We start from the raw sequence: 16,624 nt of genomic DNA on the forward strand, positions 1-16,624 counted from the left end.
AAGGGGTGCAAACTAATGTTTCTTTTTTCTAAAGTAGCATAGGAAATGCAATAGTTTTACGCTTCAGAAAATGTCCTGTTTTTAAGACACATTCCCAGAGGTGCAGAGCTAAGTGGATTCAGTGAACCTTGGGATATAAATGTAGGCTTTTCACTGAAACCCCAGACCTCAAAACCACATTGATTGGTCAGTTATCACCACTCCTCTCCATTGCCAGGTTGAAATATTTATTGAAAAATTGAAAACACAGATGCAATGTATTATACAAAGGAAAGTCTTAATACCATAATAAAAGTACTGTTGGAAGGAAACAAAGCCAGTGGCTACCTGCCCTGGGAAGGTAGGCACTCAGTGAAAAATGAAATTCATTTATAGGAACTATTCTAATGGAAAATTGGGGAAAAGGTTAAAAACAGAAGAAAAAACCCAATCCCATCCCTGAAAACCTAAATGTGAAAGAGTTTGTTATAAGTTTGAGACAATTGCGTTATCACCAAGATTTATCTGAACCCCCTCAGTTTGTCCCTGTGAGTAGTAATCAGCCTAATTTAGGGCCTTCAAACCTGAGGTAGTTGAGGGTCACCTGAAAGACATGTCTGGAAATCACCTACTCTCAGAATCGGACCCAACGATGTTTGACCAATTGTTTCATGTTGCTTTGGCTCCTGGGGTGAGAGGCCAAGTTGCCACTGTGGGTTGCTAATCCTGTATTTTGGTCTGGACCTGGGAGATGTGAGCAGTAGACAGCTGGCCCGGTATGCTGTGTTGATGGCTGGCAGGCCCGAGGTGGTGGTTTTCTATGCAACAGGCAGCGCGGTCTCTGGAGGACCGAGGATGGCGGAGACCGGGCAAAGCCAGTCTGGTTGGAAGGCCAATGCCAGGACTGAAGGCTTTCACTGGCAGAAAGGATTTCCAGAGACGCAGAAAGGTGGTAGAAGGTAGCAAGAACATCACCACTTGGTAAAGACCAAGGTAAGTGGAGCCAGGAGATCCCTCTAGACTAAGGAGCTGGCCAAGAAGCAGGCGCCACCCAGGTGCAAGCCCCAAACCAGCTCCTCAGTGAGAGGCCGAAGCAAACCAACCGGACTGGAGACATGAGCTCATGATCCCCGTGGTACCCGGTGTAAACCCTGCTGTCTGCCTTGGCAGCTCAGACACTTCCAAGAAAGGATGCTCTGGACAATGGTTCTTCCAGCCACTGGGTCAGGGACTCCAATTCAGGGATCCTGTTGTGGGCAGCAGAATCAGCAAACAATCTAAATTCGAGTCTCATTTAAACTCCGTGCTCAGATATAAATAACCCCACAGAGGTAGGTCTTTCCTTCAATGTTTTTTCCTTATTATGTACACTCATATCCTTACTCTAGAGATATGAGACACTGTGCTACACAATTAAAATCATGGATACGGCTGTATTTCGGCCTCTCGTCAACGCTAAGGCATCACTTCATTGCTGTCCTGCCTTGCTCTGACCCATTCACACTGACCCATGAGACTCAAGTCATGAATGATGCTCAGTGACTAATTTAAAAGGCTGTGAGGTTCATTTTTAGCCTGAGGATGTGATTCCTGTTTTAACCAAGGCATTTCACACCCAGGATAACACGCTCATTTTTAGAGTAGCCAAGGTACGACATTTTGATTTGGGCTAGAGAATGGACTAGCTTCTGAGTCAAGCGATTATAAAAGTAATTATACTAATTCTGACCTATATTTCCTCATGTGAGACTGAATTAGCCTGTGTTCCTGTTTAAGTGCTTTCTTAACTGTCTTATTACTCCGGAGAAGCCCATGAAGGTTTTAAAAATTACTGTGGCTTCTTTTTAGAGGGAGCGTTACTCAGGGAATCCTAATCTGGTCCCATATACTAGATGTTCCCCCCATCGGTAATTTGGAGCACAATAGTCTGAATGGCTGAGATTCTGGAAGTGAGGACCAGCCACGTTTGGAAGTGTTGACCCATGCTGAGAACACACCAATTGGCTTAATAGGCACAGCTGGGCCAGGGATGCTACACATCATTCCTTCTGAGGCTTGGGTGGAAAAATAGTTGAGCACAAAGAAGCAGTAAACGTAAGACCGGTCAGTTTCTACTGCTGCTGCCTCGTCAGCCCAGTATGGAGATCACACATCTGCGTCTCATAATCTGAGCTCATGGGACGCAGGTTTTTGAGTGCCCTAGTTAGAAAATGCGGAGAAAGGGAGTCGGCGGTGGGGGCTTAGGAAGGAGAGAGAGTTGATTCACAGTGATCAAAAGGGAGTCTCACAACCTGTCACGTAGCAACACTCAGCAATGGTCCTTGGGGACAGGTCCTGGGAAGTGCTTGTTGGCTACTACCTATGAATTGCTACAGATAAAGGAAGGAAGACACTGTTTGTCCAAGATGGGAAGGTCACTTAAATGCTGGGGTCCATCTGGAGGTGAAGAAGTGCTGGCGGGCTGCCCATCTCCAGGACGTCGTTCAAGCTCCTTCTGTCCTCATCCTGTCCGCGAGGCAGCCAGGGCCCGGGATGTGTGGTTGGAAGGGGTCAGAGCCAGTGGCCCCCCTCTCTTGTTTTCCCTGACCCAGATGCTCTGAGGAGCTTTCCCCTTCAAGACCCAAACCGGCAATGACAGATCGGGATGGCCTCTAGGCCTTGCTTCCGATTCTTAAAGACGGATGTACTCAGGCAGCAACGCAAGCCTAGCCACAGTCACACCTGAAATCCTGGTTGCTGCCAGCACTGCTGCTAATGGAGATCAGTCAGAATATTCAAGGTACCAAACCAAGCCCAGGGTCTTTCCTGCTGGGAGCAAGTAAGTTGGCCTGATCTTCTGGGTCTGTCCATTAGGTAGAACATGGAACTATCTTCTTGAGATTCAAGAGGGTGCCAAGGCAGACATTTGGAGAAAGGGATTGGAAACCCCTCACGTGTTCCCTCTTAGGGCCCTGCCTGGGTATGAAGGGAGGTGTCAACTGAGGGGCCATGGAAGATTCCTTCCGGGGGGAGGAAGTGTGGCTACTCTCACCGGCTGGGTTCAAGCATGGGATAAGGCTTTTCAGCCCGGTCACAAGGAGTTTCCAAGAAAGGTGGCCTCCTGAAGACCTGGGCTGTGTGCACCCTTCCTCTCCCTCTCTCTGTCGCCCCTCACTTGTGAAGGTGGGCAGAGGCTTTCGGCTGGGCTCCAGCTTTAGAAGGCAAGGCACTCGCTCTCCTTCCGCCCGGCCCCAGGGAGTGGCCTCGGCTGACCCACACTTGCTCAGCAGGACGCTCGGCTCGGGGGGCCGGCGGGGAGCACCGTGGCGAAGCCTAGGCAGCACCATTGCTGTGAGCTGCTGTGGTTAGGGGCCCCCAATAGCTCAGGGCTTCAGGGGCGATCCCCTGGGAGTGTTGGCTATGTGAGTGAAACTTGGGGAAAAAAAAGACCCGACCACCATAAGAAGCAGTGGGAATCCATGGGACTGCCAAAAGAGGGGGGCACTGCCTTGGCATTCTCGGCCAGGACACTTCTGCTCTTCTTCCGACTCTGTGCAGCCTCAGGGTCGGGTCACGGTTTGGAATCCACCAGTCCCCCGGTGTTCACAAGTTTGTGCAAATGATGAAATGGAAAAGGCTGAGAAGAAAACAGAAAAGAAAACGCGTAAGATCTTCGCTCTCCAGCTCAACAGCAGTAGCAACAAGCCTCCCACCCCGCCCCCCAACAAGGACACCAACTGTTTGGGGGTAACACAGGCAGGACCGGGAGGGAGGTCCCCTCTGTCGGGGTGGCCCTGGGCTCCCCTCTTCTTGGCGGTGGGGGAGGAGTGAAAGAACACAGATCATGGGCTGTGGAGGGAGTCTTTGGAAGGCCGGGCAGGTCCTCAGCACCGGATGAGGGGCGTGGCGTGCACTCCCAGGGGCTGGCCCGTGACTGGGGGAATCACACACACACACACACAGATGGGCAACAAGGATTTACACTCTGACCTGTGGGACGTCGGTGTGACTCTATTCTTTCTCGGTGATCGCTTCTTGCAGCGTAGGTGGTGATGCTTCTGTTCCTAAAAGACAAGAGTCACTTATGTTTCATAGTGTTTGGTGCACGCACACATTCATCTAGCCAACAGAAACGGCCGCCAGGTTGGGCTCTAAAATACATAATCATAACCACCTATTCCCTGGGTCAAGTGTCCAGGAATGACTGGGCGGCATCTGTGGTGGGCTCCCAGAGTCAGTGAGCCCAATGAGAATCACGATCTTGGTTGTGATCAAGTTGGCTACTTTGGATGTTCAGAAAAGCAGCCCGCACAGACTCTGGGCGACCAAGAGTCCCTGGGCTGGTGGGGTGAACCTTTCTCCACTCCACACTGTTTCTAGCTCCTGACCCTTTCTGTCTCTCGCCATTGCTACCCATAGCTGGCTCTAGGCAGCCAGAAGCTTGGAATTCACTTGCCCTGTCTGCTGGACCTTCACTGACCACTATTCATTCATTCACTACTCAACTTGATGCTGGCCTGAAACTAAACTCCTGGGGAGAAAAACCAGGCTAACTGGGTCTGGAAGGCAATGGTGTGAGTGAGTGACCATTCAGTCCACTGGTCAACATTCAGGTCTTGAAAGATGACCACAAAAGCTTTCTATTCACCACCAGTTTGGGGCTTATGGGTTATTCACCACTGGAGAAAAAAGATGCCCTGTGAGGGCTTCCCTGATGGCGCAGTGGTTGAGAGTCCGCCTGCCGACGCAGGGGACATGGGTTCGTGCCCCGGTCCGGGAAGATCCCACATGCCGCGGAGCGGCTGGGCCCCTGAGCCATGGCCGCTGGGCCAGAGCGTCCGGAGCCTGTGTCCCACAACGGGAGAGACCACAACGGTGAGAGGCCCACATACCGCACAAAAAAAAAAAAAAAAAAAGATGCCCTGTGAATAGAAGGGAGGAGGGAGAAGTTCCTGGTTCCGCTGTATGGGAGGGGGAGGCCCACAGCATCCCCCCACCTCCCTCCCTGGGGGCTGTGCCAGTCCTTGGCTCACCTTCTTCCCAGCCCTCGGCAACACCAGCGAGCTCGTAATGCTTTTTCCGAAGCTCTCCCAGTTTTTGACGCTCCTTTTGCAGTTCGTTTTCTAGCTCCAGCACCCTAACCTGTGGGGAAAGTGGCCTTTGCTTTGAGCAGGGACCTGAGAACGGTCTCATGTCGACCTAATCCCTTTCCTCTGTGGTCCAGGACTCGTCGTCCGTGTTATCCATAGCTTACCCAGTCCTCAATTTCACCCTTGTCTCTGCTCTAATTTCTCCATCCTCTCGTTCATCCATCTATCCCAATGGCTTTTATGCTTTCTCACTGGGACCCTCTACTGGAAATGAATGATACTTTACGGTCCAAATGCCTAAATGGGAGTAGGGCTTATCTTACGTTCCTCTGATAAATCACTAACTAAAAACATACTACTCAGCTATTAAAAAAAATGAAAAATCTTGCCATTTGCGACAACATGGATGGATCTAGAAGGTATTTTGAAAAGTGATGTAAGTCATAGAAAGACAAATACCATATGATCTCACCTAAATGTGGAATCTAAAAAACAAAACAAACAAAATAACATGAAAAGAGACTCACAGATACAGAGAATAAACAGGTAGTTGACAGAGTGGAGGGGAGGTTGAGGGGGGTGAAATATGTGAAGGGGATTAAGAGGTACAAACCTCCAGTTATAAAATAAATAAGTCACAAGGGTATAATATACAGCATAAGGAACATGGTCAGTATTATTGTAATAACTTTGTATGGAAACAGATGACTACTAGACTTATTGTGATGATCATTTCGTGATGTAGGCAAATGTCAAATCACTATGTAGTACATCTGAAACTAATGTAACAGTGTACGTCGACTCTATTTCAATAAATAAAAAGAGAAAAAATGGAAAGAAAAGGACAACTCTAATGTTTAGTCTACCTATATGATACATTCTAATCCAGTTGTAACCCATCTCCTTCAACCCCAGTTCTCTGGAAGTCTAGACAGGAACCAAATACAATGGTTCTGGCATTTTTGAGGGGTTGGTATAACTTAGGGTTACTATTGTGCAGGAAAAGGTACAATCTCACTAAAGGAAGGGTTGGTTCTTGGCTATTCCTCCTCATTAACTATTTTATTTATTACTGCAAGAAATATTTGCTGAGCTCCCATAATGGACCCCAGGCTCTGTTACAGGTGCTGGAGACACAGTGGTGCTCAGACAGACAAGGTCCCTGCTTACCCCTTACCTCATGGGGGGACGAGACAAACTAATGAACAAGAAAAGACCTGATCATAAAGCAAATGACACAGGGCGACTTAGTGATAAAGACTAAGGGTGGGCAGCAAAGGCTACTCTCAGGAAGTAACTTTTGACCGGGAGAGAGTCATGAGGTGAGGTTGGAGCAATAGGCAAGGATCGTTACGCCTGCGGCCCACGGGCCAGGGGAAGGAGTCTGGGTATTACTCCAAGTCCAAAGGAAGCCAGCGGAAGCTTTTAAGCAGGGAACTGACATGTCGTCATTTACATTTTTACAATATGTTGAGGCTGAATGCATTGAAGATGGGCAGAGAGGAAGCAACTAGACCCAGTAAGGTGGTTTGGTTTTTTTTGCTTTTTAAACTTTTTATTATGGAAAATGTAAAACATATACAGAAGGATGGAGACTGGTACAGTGAACCCCACCATATACCTTTCATATTGCTCCATCAACTACCAACTCGTGGCCAGACTTGTCTCAGCAATACTCTTTCCTGTTCTCCCTGCCCCGCCATGGGATAATTCTAAAACACATACTTGCATACAATATAGGTAAGTTGCTTCTGCAGTAGCTCAGCAGAGACAACAGAACTGAGCCCAGTTCTTTCAGTGTCTACAGACACCTGGCACATGACTTTTCCTAAAAATGCTGAGTATAGACTTCACCAGTCTCAAGCTGGACTTTACCCCAGGACTGTGACCAGAAATTCTAGAACAAGGATGTCAGGTATTCTCCAGGATCCTATTTTGCATGGCATAACTTTACTAAAACTGAGAAATGGCATCGCCTTTGATGGGTTAACAGTGGATTGACTTTTAAAAAAAAAAACCTGAAGGTCATATACAAATAATTCATATTGAAAGTTTTCAAAAAATTGTCAATATAAGACTATTAAATACCAGTTTATGGTCCGCTTAGGAGAGAGCTGATAACATTTTGAGGGATGCCAGACCAAGACGGGTGGGCAAGAGTTAAGATTCTGATCTTTACTAATGACCTCTGTCCACCTCCGCTGTTTCTTCCAGCATCACTTACGTTCATTCTTGGGGTGATATGTACCTCTGTGTTCATTTCCCCCGCGAGTTTCTCTCTGACTTCTCCCCATGGGAATAATATGTGGGGTCAGTGTCATAGGCAATGGAGTCTGACCAGACTTAGAGATGGAGTTCCTACCTGGGAATCCATCTCCTGGCGTTTGATCTGGGTCAGCGTCATGCTTGAGAAGTCCATGCTGTCTGCAATGATGGAAATAGGAGGGTCTTGTCGAATGACACCCCAGCTGACACTTACCTGAGAGGTGGCCGGTGCCAATGCTCTGCTGAAATGCTTGGTTTGTCATTTACCAACATACGCGTGAATGTAAGTGAGGGGTGGAGAGGGAGGAAGACAATGACAGGGTAACTAGGGTCAGACCCCACCCCAATGGACAATCAGGCCTGTGGAGTCATTTCTCTGAATTCAGAGAAATAGCTAAATGGACAATCTAGCTAAGGCCTGTCCCTAGAGTGACCAACAGCATGCTTGTGTGGTGTCTCAACTTTTGAGAAGGTAAGTTTGAATGTACAAAGATGAAAAATAAGACAGAATTTGGAAACAGGACTGTGGGAGATCGGAATCGTGGAGAAGAATGTAACGAGCAGCCGCATGGGATGGATGAGAAAAGCGCTGCTTCTGAAAGGCTACCTGTGTCCTCGATCTGTGATTTGCCAGAAATGGTTGAGGCCACAACTGCGGCGGTGGCCTGGTTCACGCCCCGAGAGGCCTGCTGCAGCTGGGCCAGGTTTGGGCTGTCCTTATCAGCTTTCACCTGCCAGGACCAAGCAGATTTAGCGTCACACAACATAGAGCAGCAAGGATGGAATCAGATAGTCGGTCTGATGGTTCTTGACAAATATATGGGCTCTGCTGTGGTCACCACTCAACTTCTCAAAAATCGCTACCTAGGGGGTCAACTCCTGGTATCTCTCTCTAATATCAAAAATCATTTCTGGGGCTTCCCTGGTGGTGCAGTGGTTAAGAATTCACCTGCCAATGCAGGGAACACAGGTTTGAGCCCTGGTGTTCAAGAAGATCCCACATGTCGTGGAGCAACTAAGCCCGTGTGCCACAACTACCTAGCCTGCGCTCTACAGCCTGCAAGCCACAACTACTGAAGCCGTGAGCCACAACTACTGAAGCCCACGAACCACAACTACTGGAGCCCGCGAGCCACAGCTACTGAAGCCCGTGTGCCTAGAGCCTGTGCTCCACAACAAGAGAAGCCACTGCAATGAGAAGCCCGCACACTGCAACGAAGAGTAGCCCCGGCTCGCTGCAACTAGAGGAAGCCTGCACTCAGCAACGAAGACCCAACACAGCCAAAAATAATAAATAAATTAAACAAATAAATTAAAAACAAAATCATTCCTGGCTTATTGGTGGCCTCGAACTCTAGCTTTATCACTATTTTGGGACAACAATAAATAAGGACAGTAAAAGAACACTCCCTGGGGAACTCTACAACTCATGGAAGGATTTTGGTGACGAGCTTTGCATTAGGATTAGCTGGGGCAATGGTTCAAATCTGGACCCTTTTGAAGAGAGGCAGACATTAATTGTGGAACTTCAGAGCCAAGCCAGGTAACCAGCTTACTGGGCCGGCATTTTCCTTATTTGAGCGCTCCTTGAACGTACGATTGCTCATCAGAGGTTGGCATGGCTGGACACGTAAAGGCCACTTGCAATAAAAATGATGAAGACAAAAGGCATGCACGTGGAGAGGTGGGTTAGAGGGGCTCCCTGCCGAAAGGCTTTTAGGGGACCCTTGGAGACAGAATTTTTATCTGGGACTCAACCTACCTGGATACTGGATAAATAATCAGTTCTTGGGGCCAGTGCCATGGTCCAGGTATATTTTCTAACCCAGTCAGAACTTACAGTGTCCTGGGGAGCCCAACACAGGTCCTACCTTGGATGCGGCCACAAGCTGGGCGGTGCTAGCAGCAATTTCATGCGAGCAGACCATCAGCTCCTCAAATTTCCCTCGGCCTTGTACCACTAGATCAGCTGCATCCCTGATAGTCAGGTGAGAACCAGATGGGTTATGAAACTGACAGCTGCAACCTCTAATGACCTCACCTTTAGACCACGCCCATCACCCTGGCAGACAGGGAGCTCAGCCAGCCTGCCCCACCCCCCGTGTTGCTCCAGGACACCCAGACTCCTTTTTTTTTTGAAATTAATTTTTTTTATACAGCAGGTTCTTATTAGTTATCTATTTTATACATATTAGTGTATACATGTCAATCCCAATCACCCAATTCATCCCACCACCACCACCCCCCTCTTTCCCCCCTCGGTGTCCATACATTTGTTCTCTACATCTGTGTCTCTATTTCTGCCTTGCAAACCGGTTCATCTGTACCATTTTTCTAGATTCCACATATATGCGTTAATATACAATATTTGTTTTTCTCTTTCTGACTTACTTCACTCTGTATGACAGTCTCTAGGACCATCCATGTCTCTACAAATGACCCAGTTTCGTTCCTTTTTATGGCTGAGTAATATTCCATCGTATATATGTACCACATCTTCTTTATATTCAGACCCAGACTCCCTTTGAAACTTTCAGTCCTATTAACTTCCCTATCAACAGTTCATTTCTAGGGGGCAGATTCTTCCCCTTAGTTGTTCTCTGGGGTGGATCATTGGAAAGCAGGGTGAAGTGAGGAGCCTTGGGATGGATGGATACTTACACCATGACAGTGGCTCCCCAGCCCACAGCTTTAGAGGCCGAGATAAGTCCTTCCGTCCATCGAGAATTCTTGGCATAAAACTCTTTAGGGGATGCTGTACCCTAGGGAAGTGAAAAATACTATTAGCTATCTTTTATCGTGTGCCTACTGTGTGCCAGGTGCTTTTATATATATTATCCCATGCAGTCTTCACAGTAACCCCGAGGGGTGAGCATTATCATTCCCATTTTTTTTTAACATCTTTATTGGGGTATAATTGCTTTACAATGGTGTGTTAGTTTCTGCTTTATAACAAAGTGAATTAGTCATACATAAACATATGTTCCCATATGTCTTCCCTCTTGCATCTCCCTCCCTCCCACCCTCCCTATCCCACCCCTCCAGGCTGTCACAAAGCACCAAGCCAATATCCCTGTGCCATGCGGCTGCTTCCCACTAGCTATCTACCTTACTACGTTTGTTAGTGTGTATATGTCCATGACTCTCTCTCGCCCTGTCACAGCTCACCCTTCCCCCTCCCCATAACCTCAAGTCCGTTCTATAGGAGGTCTGCTTCTTTATTCCTGCCTTACCCCTAGGTTCTTCATGACATTTTTTTTTCTTAAATTCCATATATATGTGTTAGCATACGGTATTTGTCTTTTTCTTTCTGACTTACTTCACTCTGTATGACAGATTCTAGGTCTATCCACCTCATTACAAATAGCTCAATTTCGTTTCTTTTTATGGCTGAGTAATTATCATTCCCATTTTTAAAGATGAGAAAACTAAGATTCAGAGAGGCAAAAATACTTTCCCTAAGGATATGCAGGAAATAAATGGAAATAAATCCTAGGCTTTTCTGACTCCAAAGCCTATAGCATTTCTATCACATCCCAATATCTCTATATTGTATATATAAGAATATATATATTATTTATATGTATATACAAATAACTTGTGAACTGAGGGGAGTCTAGCCGCTCTCTGTGATTTGCCAAAAGAGGACAGTGAGTACACAGTGAGTGATTAAAAAAATAATTGCTGAGGGGTGGGGGAGGGAATTGGAGGAAGGGAGACAAAAGGTGTAACTTCCAGTTATAACATAAATAAGTACTAGGGATGTAATGTACAACATGAAAAATATAATGAACACTGCTGTGTGTTATACATGAAAGATACTGAGACTAAATCCTAAGAGTTCTCATCACAAGGAAAAAACTTGTTTTCTTTCTTTCATTTTGTATCTATAAGAGATGACGGTTGTTCACTAAACTTACTGGGATAATCGCTTCATATGCGTTAAGTCAAAGCATTACGTTGTACACCTTAAACTGATACAGCGCTGTGTGTCAATTATATCTCAATAAAACTGAAAGAAAAATATAATAATTCCTACTTGGAATTTTAAAATGCTTTTATGCTTCGGAAGTACCTGACAGTCTGAGAATCTACAGATACTCCTTGCTCAGTCCCTCCTTCTATTTTGGGGGCAGAAAACATCACCTCTCGGACTGATAAAAAGCACCACCAAAGCAGATATAGCTCTGTTCTTTTTTTTTTTAATTTAATTTTACTTATTTTTTTATACAGCAGGTTATTAGTCATCAGTTTTATCAACATCAGTGTATACATGTCGATCCCAATCGCTCAATTCATCACACCACCATCCCCACTCTCCCACAGCTTTCCCGCCTTGGTGTCCATATGTTTGTTCTCTACATCTGTGTCTCAACTTCTGCCCTGCAAACCGGTTCATCTGTACCATTTTTCTAGGTTCCACATATTGCGTTAATATACGATATTTGTTTTTCTCTTTCTGACTTACTTCACCCTGTATGACAGTCTCTAGATCCATCCACGTCTCAACAAATGACCCAATTTCGTTCCTTTTTATGGCTGAGTAATATTCCATTGTATATATATACCACAACTTCTTTATCCATTCGTCTGTCGATGGGCATTTAGGTTGCTTCCATGACTTGGCTATTGTAAATAGTGCTGCAAAGAACACTGGGGTGCATGTGTGTTTTTGAATGATGGTTTTCTCTGGGTATATGCCCAGTAGTGGGATCGCTGGATCATATGGTAATTCTACTTTTAGTTTTTTTTTTTTGTTTTTTTTTTTTGCTGTATTTGGGCCTCTCACTGTTGTGGCCTCTCCCGTTGCGGAGCACAAGCTCTGGACGCGCAGGCTCAGCGGCCATGGCCCACAGGCCCAGCCGCTCCGCGGCATGTGGGATCTTCCTGGACCGGGGCACGAACCCATGTCCCCTGCATCGGCAGGCGGACTCTCAACCACTGCACCACCAGGCAAGCCCCTACTTTTAGTTTTTTAAGGAACGTCCATACTGTTCTCCATAGTGGCTGCATCAATTTACATTCTCACCAACAGTGCAAGAGGTTTCCCTTTTCTCCATACCCTCTCCAGCATTTGATGTTTGTAGACTTTTTGATGATGCCCATTCTGACTGGTGTGAGGTGATACCTCATTGTAGTTTTGATTTGCATTTCGCTCATAATTAGTGATGTTGAGCAGTTTTTCATGTGCTTCTTGGCCACCTGTATGTCTTCTTTGGAGAAATGTCTATTTAGGTCTTCTGCCCATTTTTGGATTTGGTTGTTTCTTTAATAATGAGCTGCATGAGCTGTTTACATATTTTAGAGATTAATCCTTTGTCCGTTGATTCGTTTGCAAATATTTTCTCCCATTCTGAGGGTTGTCTTTTCATCTTGTTTATGGTTTCCTTTGCTGTGCGAAAGCTTTGAAGTTTCATTAGGTCCCATTTGTTTATTTTTGCTTTTATTTCCATTACTCTAGGAGGTGGATCAAAAAAAGATCTTGCTGTGATTTATGTCAAAGAGTGTTCTTCCTATGTTTTCCTCTAAGAGTTTTATAGGGTCTGGTCTTACATTTAGGTCTCTAATCCATTTTGAGTTTATTTTTGTGTATGGTGTTAGGGAGTGTTCTAATTTCATTCTTTTACATGTAGCTGTCCCGTTTTCCCAGCAACACTTATTGAAGAGAATGTCTTTTCTCCATTGTATATCCTTGCCTCCTTTGTCATAGATTAATTGACCACAGGTGTGTGGGTTTATCTCTGGGCTTTCTATCTTGTTCCATTGATCTATGTTTCTGTTTTTGTGCCAGTACCATATTGTTTTGGTTACTGTAGCTTTGTAGTATAGTCTTAAGTTGGGGAATCTGATTCCTCCAGCTCCGTTTTTTTCCCTCAAGACTGCTTTGGCTATTCAGGGTCTTTTGTGTCTCCATACAAATTTTGATTTTTTGTTCTAGTTCCCTAAAAAATGCCATTGATAATTTGACAGGGATTGCATTGAATCTGTAGATTGCTTTGGGTAGTATAGTCATTTTCACAATATTGATCCTTCCAATCCAAGAACATGGTATATCTCTCCATCTGTTGGTATCATCTTGAATTTCTTTCATCAGTGTCTTATAGTTTTCTGCATACAGGACTTTTGTGTTTATTCATACAAAATAAACCTAGATAGGTTTATTCCTAGGTATTTTATCCTTTTTGTTGCAATGGTAAATGGGAGTGTTTCCTTATTTACTCTTTCAGATTTTTCATCATTAGTGTATAGGAATGCAAGAGCTTTCTGTGCATTAATTTTGTATCCTGCAACTTTCCCAAATTCATTGATTAGCTCTAGTAGTTTTCTGGTGGCATCTTTAGGATTCTCTATGTATAGTATCACGTCATCTGCAAACTGTGACAGTTTTACTTCTCCTTTTCCAATTTTATTACTTTTATTTCTTTTTCTTCTCTGATTGCCGTGGCTAGGACTTCCAAAACTATGTTGAATAATAGTGGTGAGAGTGGACATCCTTGTCTTGTTCCTGATCTTAGAGGAAATGCTTTCAGTTCTTCACCATTGAGAATGATGTTTGCTGTGGGTTTGTCATATGTGGCCTTTATTATGTTGAGGTAGGTTCCCTCTATGCCCACTTTCTGGAGAGTTTTTATCATAAATGGGTGTTGAATTTTGTCAAAAACTTTTTCTGCATCTATTGAGATGATCATATGATTTTTATTCTTCAGTTTGTTAATATGGTGTATCACATTGATTGATTAGCGTATATTGAAGAATCCTTGCATCCCTGGAATAAATCCCACTTGATCATGGTGTATGATCCTTTTAATGTGTTGTTGGATTCTGTTTGCTAGTATTTTGTTGAGGATATTTGCATCTATATTCATCAGTGCTATTGGTCTTTAATTTTCTTTTTTTGTAGTATCTTTGTTTGGTTTTGGTATCAGGGTGATGGTTGCCTCACAGAATGAGTTTGGGAGTGTTCCTTCCTCTGCAATTTTTTGGAAGAGTTTGAGCAGGATGGGTGTTAGCTCTTCTCTAAATGTTTGATAGAATTTACCTGTGAAGCCATCTGGTCCTGGACTTTTGTTTGTTGGAAGATTTTTAATCACAGTTTCAATTTCATTACCTGTGATTGGTCTGTTCATATTTTCTATTTCTTCCTGGTTCACTCTTGGAAGGTTATACCTTTCTAAGAATTTGTCCATTTCTTCTAGGTTGTCCATTTTATTGGCATAGAGTTGCTTGTAGTAGTCTCTTAGGATGCTTTGTATTTCTGCGGTGTCTGTTGTAACTTCTCCATTTTCATTTCTAATTTTATTGATTTGAGTCCTCTCCCTCTTTTTCTTGATGAGTCTGGCTAATGGTTTATCAATTTTGTTTATCTTCTCAAAGAACCAGCTTTTAGTTTTACTGATCTTTGCTACTGTTTTCTTTGTTTCTCTGTCATTTATTCCTGCTGTGATCTTTATGATTTCTTTCCTTCTGCTAACTTTGGGTTTTGTTTGTTCTTATTTCTCTAGTTTCTTTAGGTGTAAGGTTAGATTATTTGAGATTTTTCTTGTTTCTTGAGATAGGCTTGTATAGCTATAAACTTCCCTCTTAGAACTGGTTTTGCTGCATCCCATAGGTTTTGTATCATCCTGTTTTCATTGTCATTTGTCTCTAGGTATTTTTTGATTTCCTCTTTGATTTCTTCAGTGATCTCTTGGTTATGTAGTAATGTATTGTTTAGCTTCCATGTGCTTGTGTTTTTTACGTTTTTTTTCCTTGTAATTCATTTCTAATCTCATAGCATAATGGTCAGAAAAGATGCTTGATATGATTTCAATTTTCTTAAATTTACTGAGGCTTGATTTGTGACTCAAGATGTGATCTATCCTGGAGAATGTTCCGTGCACACTTGAGAAGAAATTGTAATCTGCTGTTTTTGGATGGAATGTCCTATAAATATCAACTAAATCTATCTGGTCTATTGTGTCATTTAAAGCTTTTGTTTCCTTATTTATTTTCTGTTTGGATGATCTGTCCATTGGTGTAAGTGAGGTGTTAAAGTCCCCCACTATTATTGTGTTACTGTCGATTTCCTCTTTTATAGCTGTTAGCAGTTGCCTTATGTATTGAGGTGCTCCTGTGTTGGGTGCATATATATTTATAATTGTTATCTCTTCTTCTTGGATTGATCCCTTGATCATTATGTAGTGTCCTTCCTTGTCTCTTGTAACATTCTTTATTGTAAAGTCTATTTTATCTGATATGAGTATTGCTACTCCAGCTTTCTTTTGATTTCCATGTGCATGGAATATCTTTTTCCCTCCCCTCACTTTCAGTCTGTATGTGTCCCTAGGTCTGAAGTGGGTCTCTTGTATAGAGCATATATATGGGTCTTGTTTTTGTATCCATTCATGAAGCCTGTGTCTTTTGGTTGGAGCATTTAATCCATTCACGTTTAAGGTAATTATCGATATGTATGTTCCTATGACCATTTTCTTAATTGTTTTGGGTTTGTGTTTGTAGGTCCTTTTCTTCTCTTGTGTTTCCCACTTAGAGAAGTTCCTTTAGCATTTGTTGTAGAGCTGTTCCTTCATCTGGTACATAGCCCTCTGCCTTTTCTGCCTTTTCATCTTGTCTATGTTTCTGTGAATGTGGTTTTTGTTCCACAGGCTGCAGGATTGTAGTTCTTCTTGCTTCTGCTGTCCGCCCTCTGGTGGATGAGGCTATCTAAGAGGCTTGTGCAGGTTCCCTGATGGGAGGGACTGGTGGTGGGTAGAGCTGGGTGTTGCTCTGGTGGGCAGAGCTCAGTAGAACTTTAATCTGCTTGACTGCTGATAGGTGAGGCTGGGTTCCCTCCCTGTTGGTTGTTTGGCCTGAGGTGACCCAACATTGGAGCCTGCCTGGGCTCTTTGGTGGGGCTAATGACAGACTCTGGGAGGGCTCACGCCAAGGAGTACTTCCCAGAACATCTGCTGCCAGTGTCCTTGTCCCCATGGTGAGCCACAGCCACCCCCCGCCTCTGCAGGAGACCCTCCAACACTACCAAGTAGGTATGGTTCCGTCTCGCCTGGGGTCACTGCTCCTTCCCCTGGGTCCTGACGTGCACACTACTTTGTGTGTGGCCTCCAAGAGTGGAGTCTCTGTTTTGCCCAGTCCTGTCAAAGTCCTGCAGTCAAATCCCACTAGGCTTCAAAGTCTGATTCTCTAGGAATTCCTCCTCCCGTTGCCAGACCCTCAGGTTGGGAAGCCTGACGTGGGGCTCAGAACCTTCACTCCAGTGGGTGGACTTCTGTAGTTTAAGTGTTCTCCAGTCTGTGAGTCAGCCACCTGGCAGTTAT

At 44.6% G+C, this 16,624-nt stretch overlaps 1 protein-coding gene across 1 annotated transcript in view; it reads right to left on the minus strand.

Moving 5' to 3' along the window:
- Nucleotides 1-206: 206 nt before the first annotated feature.
- Nucleotides 207-16,624, minus strand: part of HIP1 (huntingtin interacting protein 1) — a 154,074-nt gene continuing 137,656 nt past the window's right edge. Inside the window, exons 26-32 of the mRNA XM_004268806.4 lie at nucleotides 9,975-10,075; nucleotides 9,185-9,290; nucleotides 7,921-8,044; nucleotides 7,411-7,472; nucleotides 4,992-5,100; nucleotides 3,949-4,022; nucleotides 207-3,595 (exon numbers count right to left, since the gene is read on the minus strand). Of these exons, the coding sequence (XP_004268854.1) occupies nucleotides 3,970-4,022; nucleotides 4,992-5,100; nucleotides 7,411-7,472; nucleotides 7,921-8,044; nucleotides 9,185-9,290; nucleotides 9,975-10,075 (555 nt within the window). The 3' untranslated portion in view covers nucleotides 207-3,595; nucleotides 3,949-3,969. The remainder of the gene's footprint in view (nucleotides 3,596-3,948; nucleotides 4,023-4,991; nucleotides 5,101-7,410; nucleotides 7,473-7,920; nucleotides 8,045-9,184; nucleotides 9,291-9,974; nucleotides 10,076-16,624) is intronic.

This window comes from Orcinus orca, chromosome 16 (assembly GCF_937001465.1).
Source record: "Orcinus orca chromosome 16, mOrcOrc1.1, whole genome shotgun sequence".
Lineage (NCBI taxonomy): Eukaryota > Metazoa > Chordata > Mammalia > Artiodactyla > Delphinidae > Orcinus > Orcinus orca.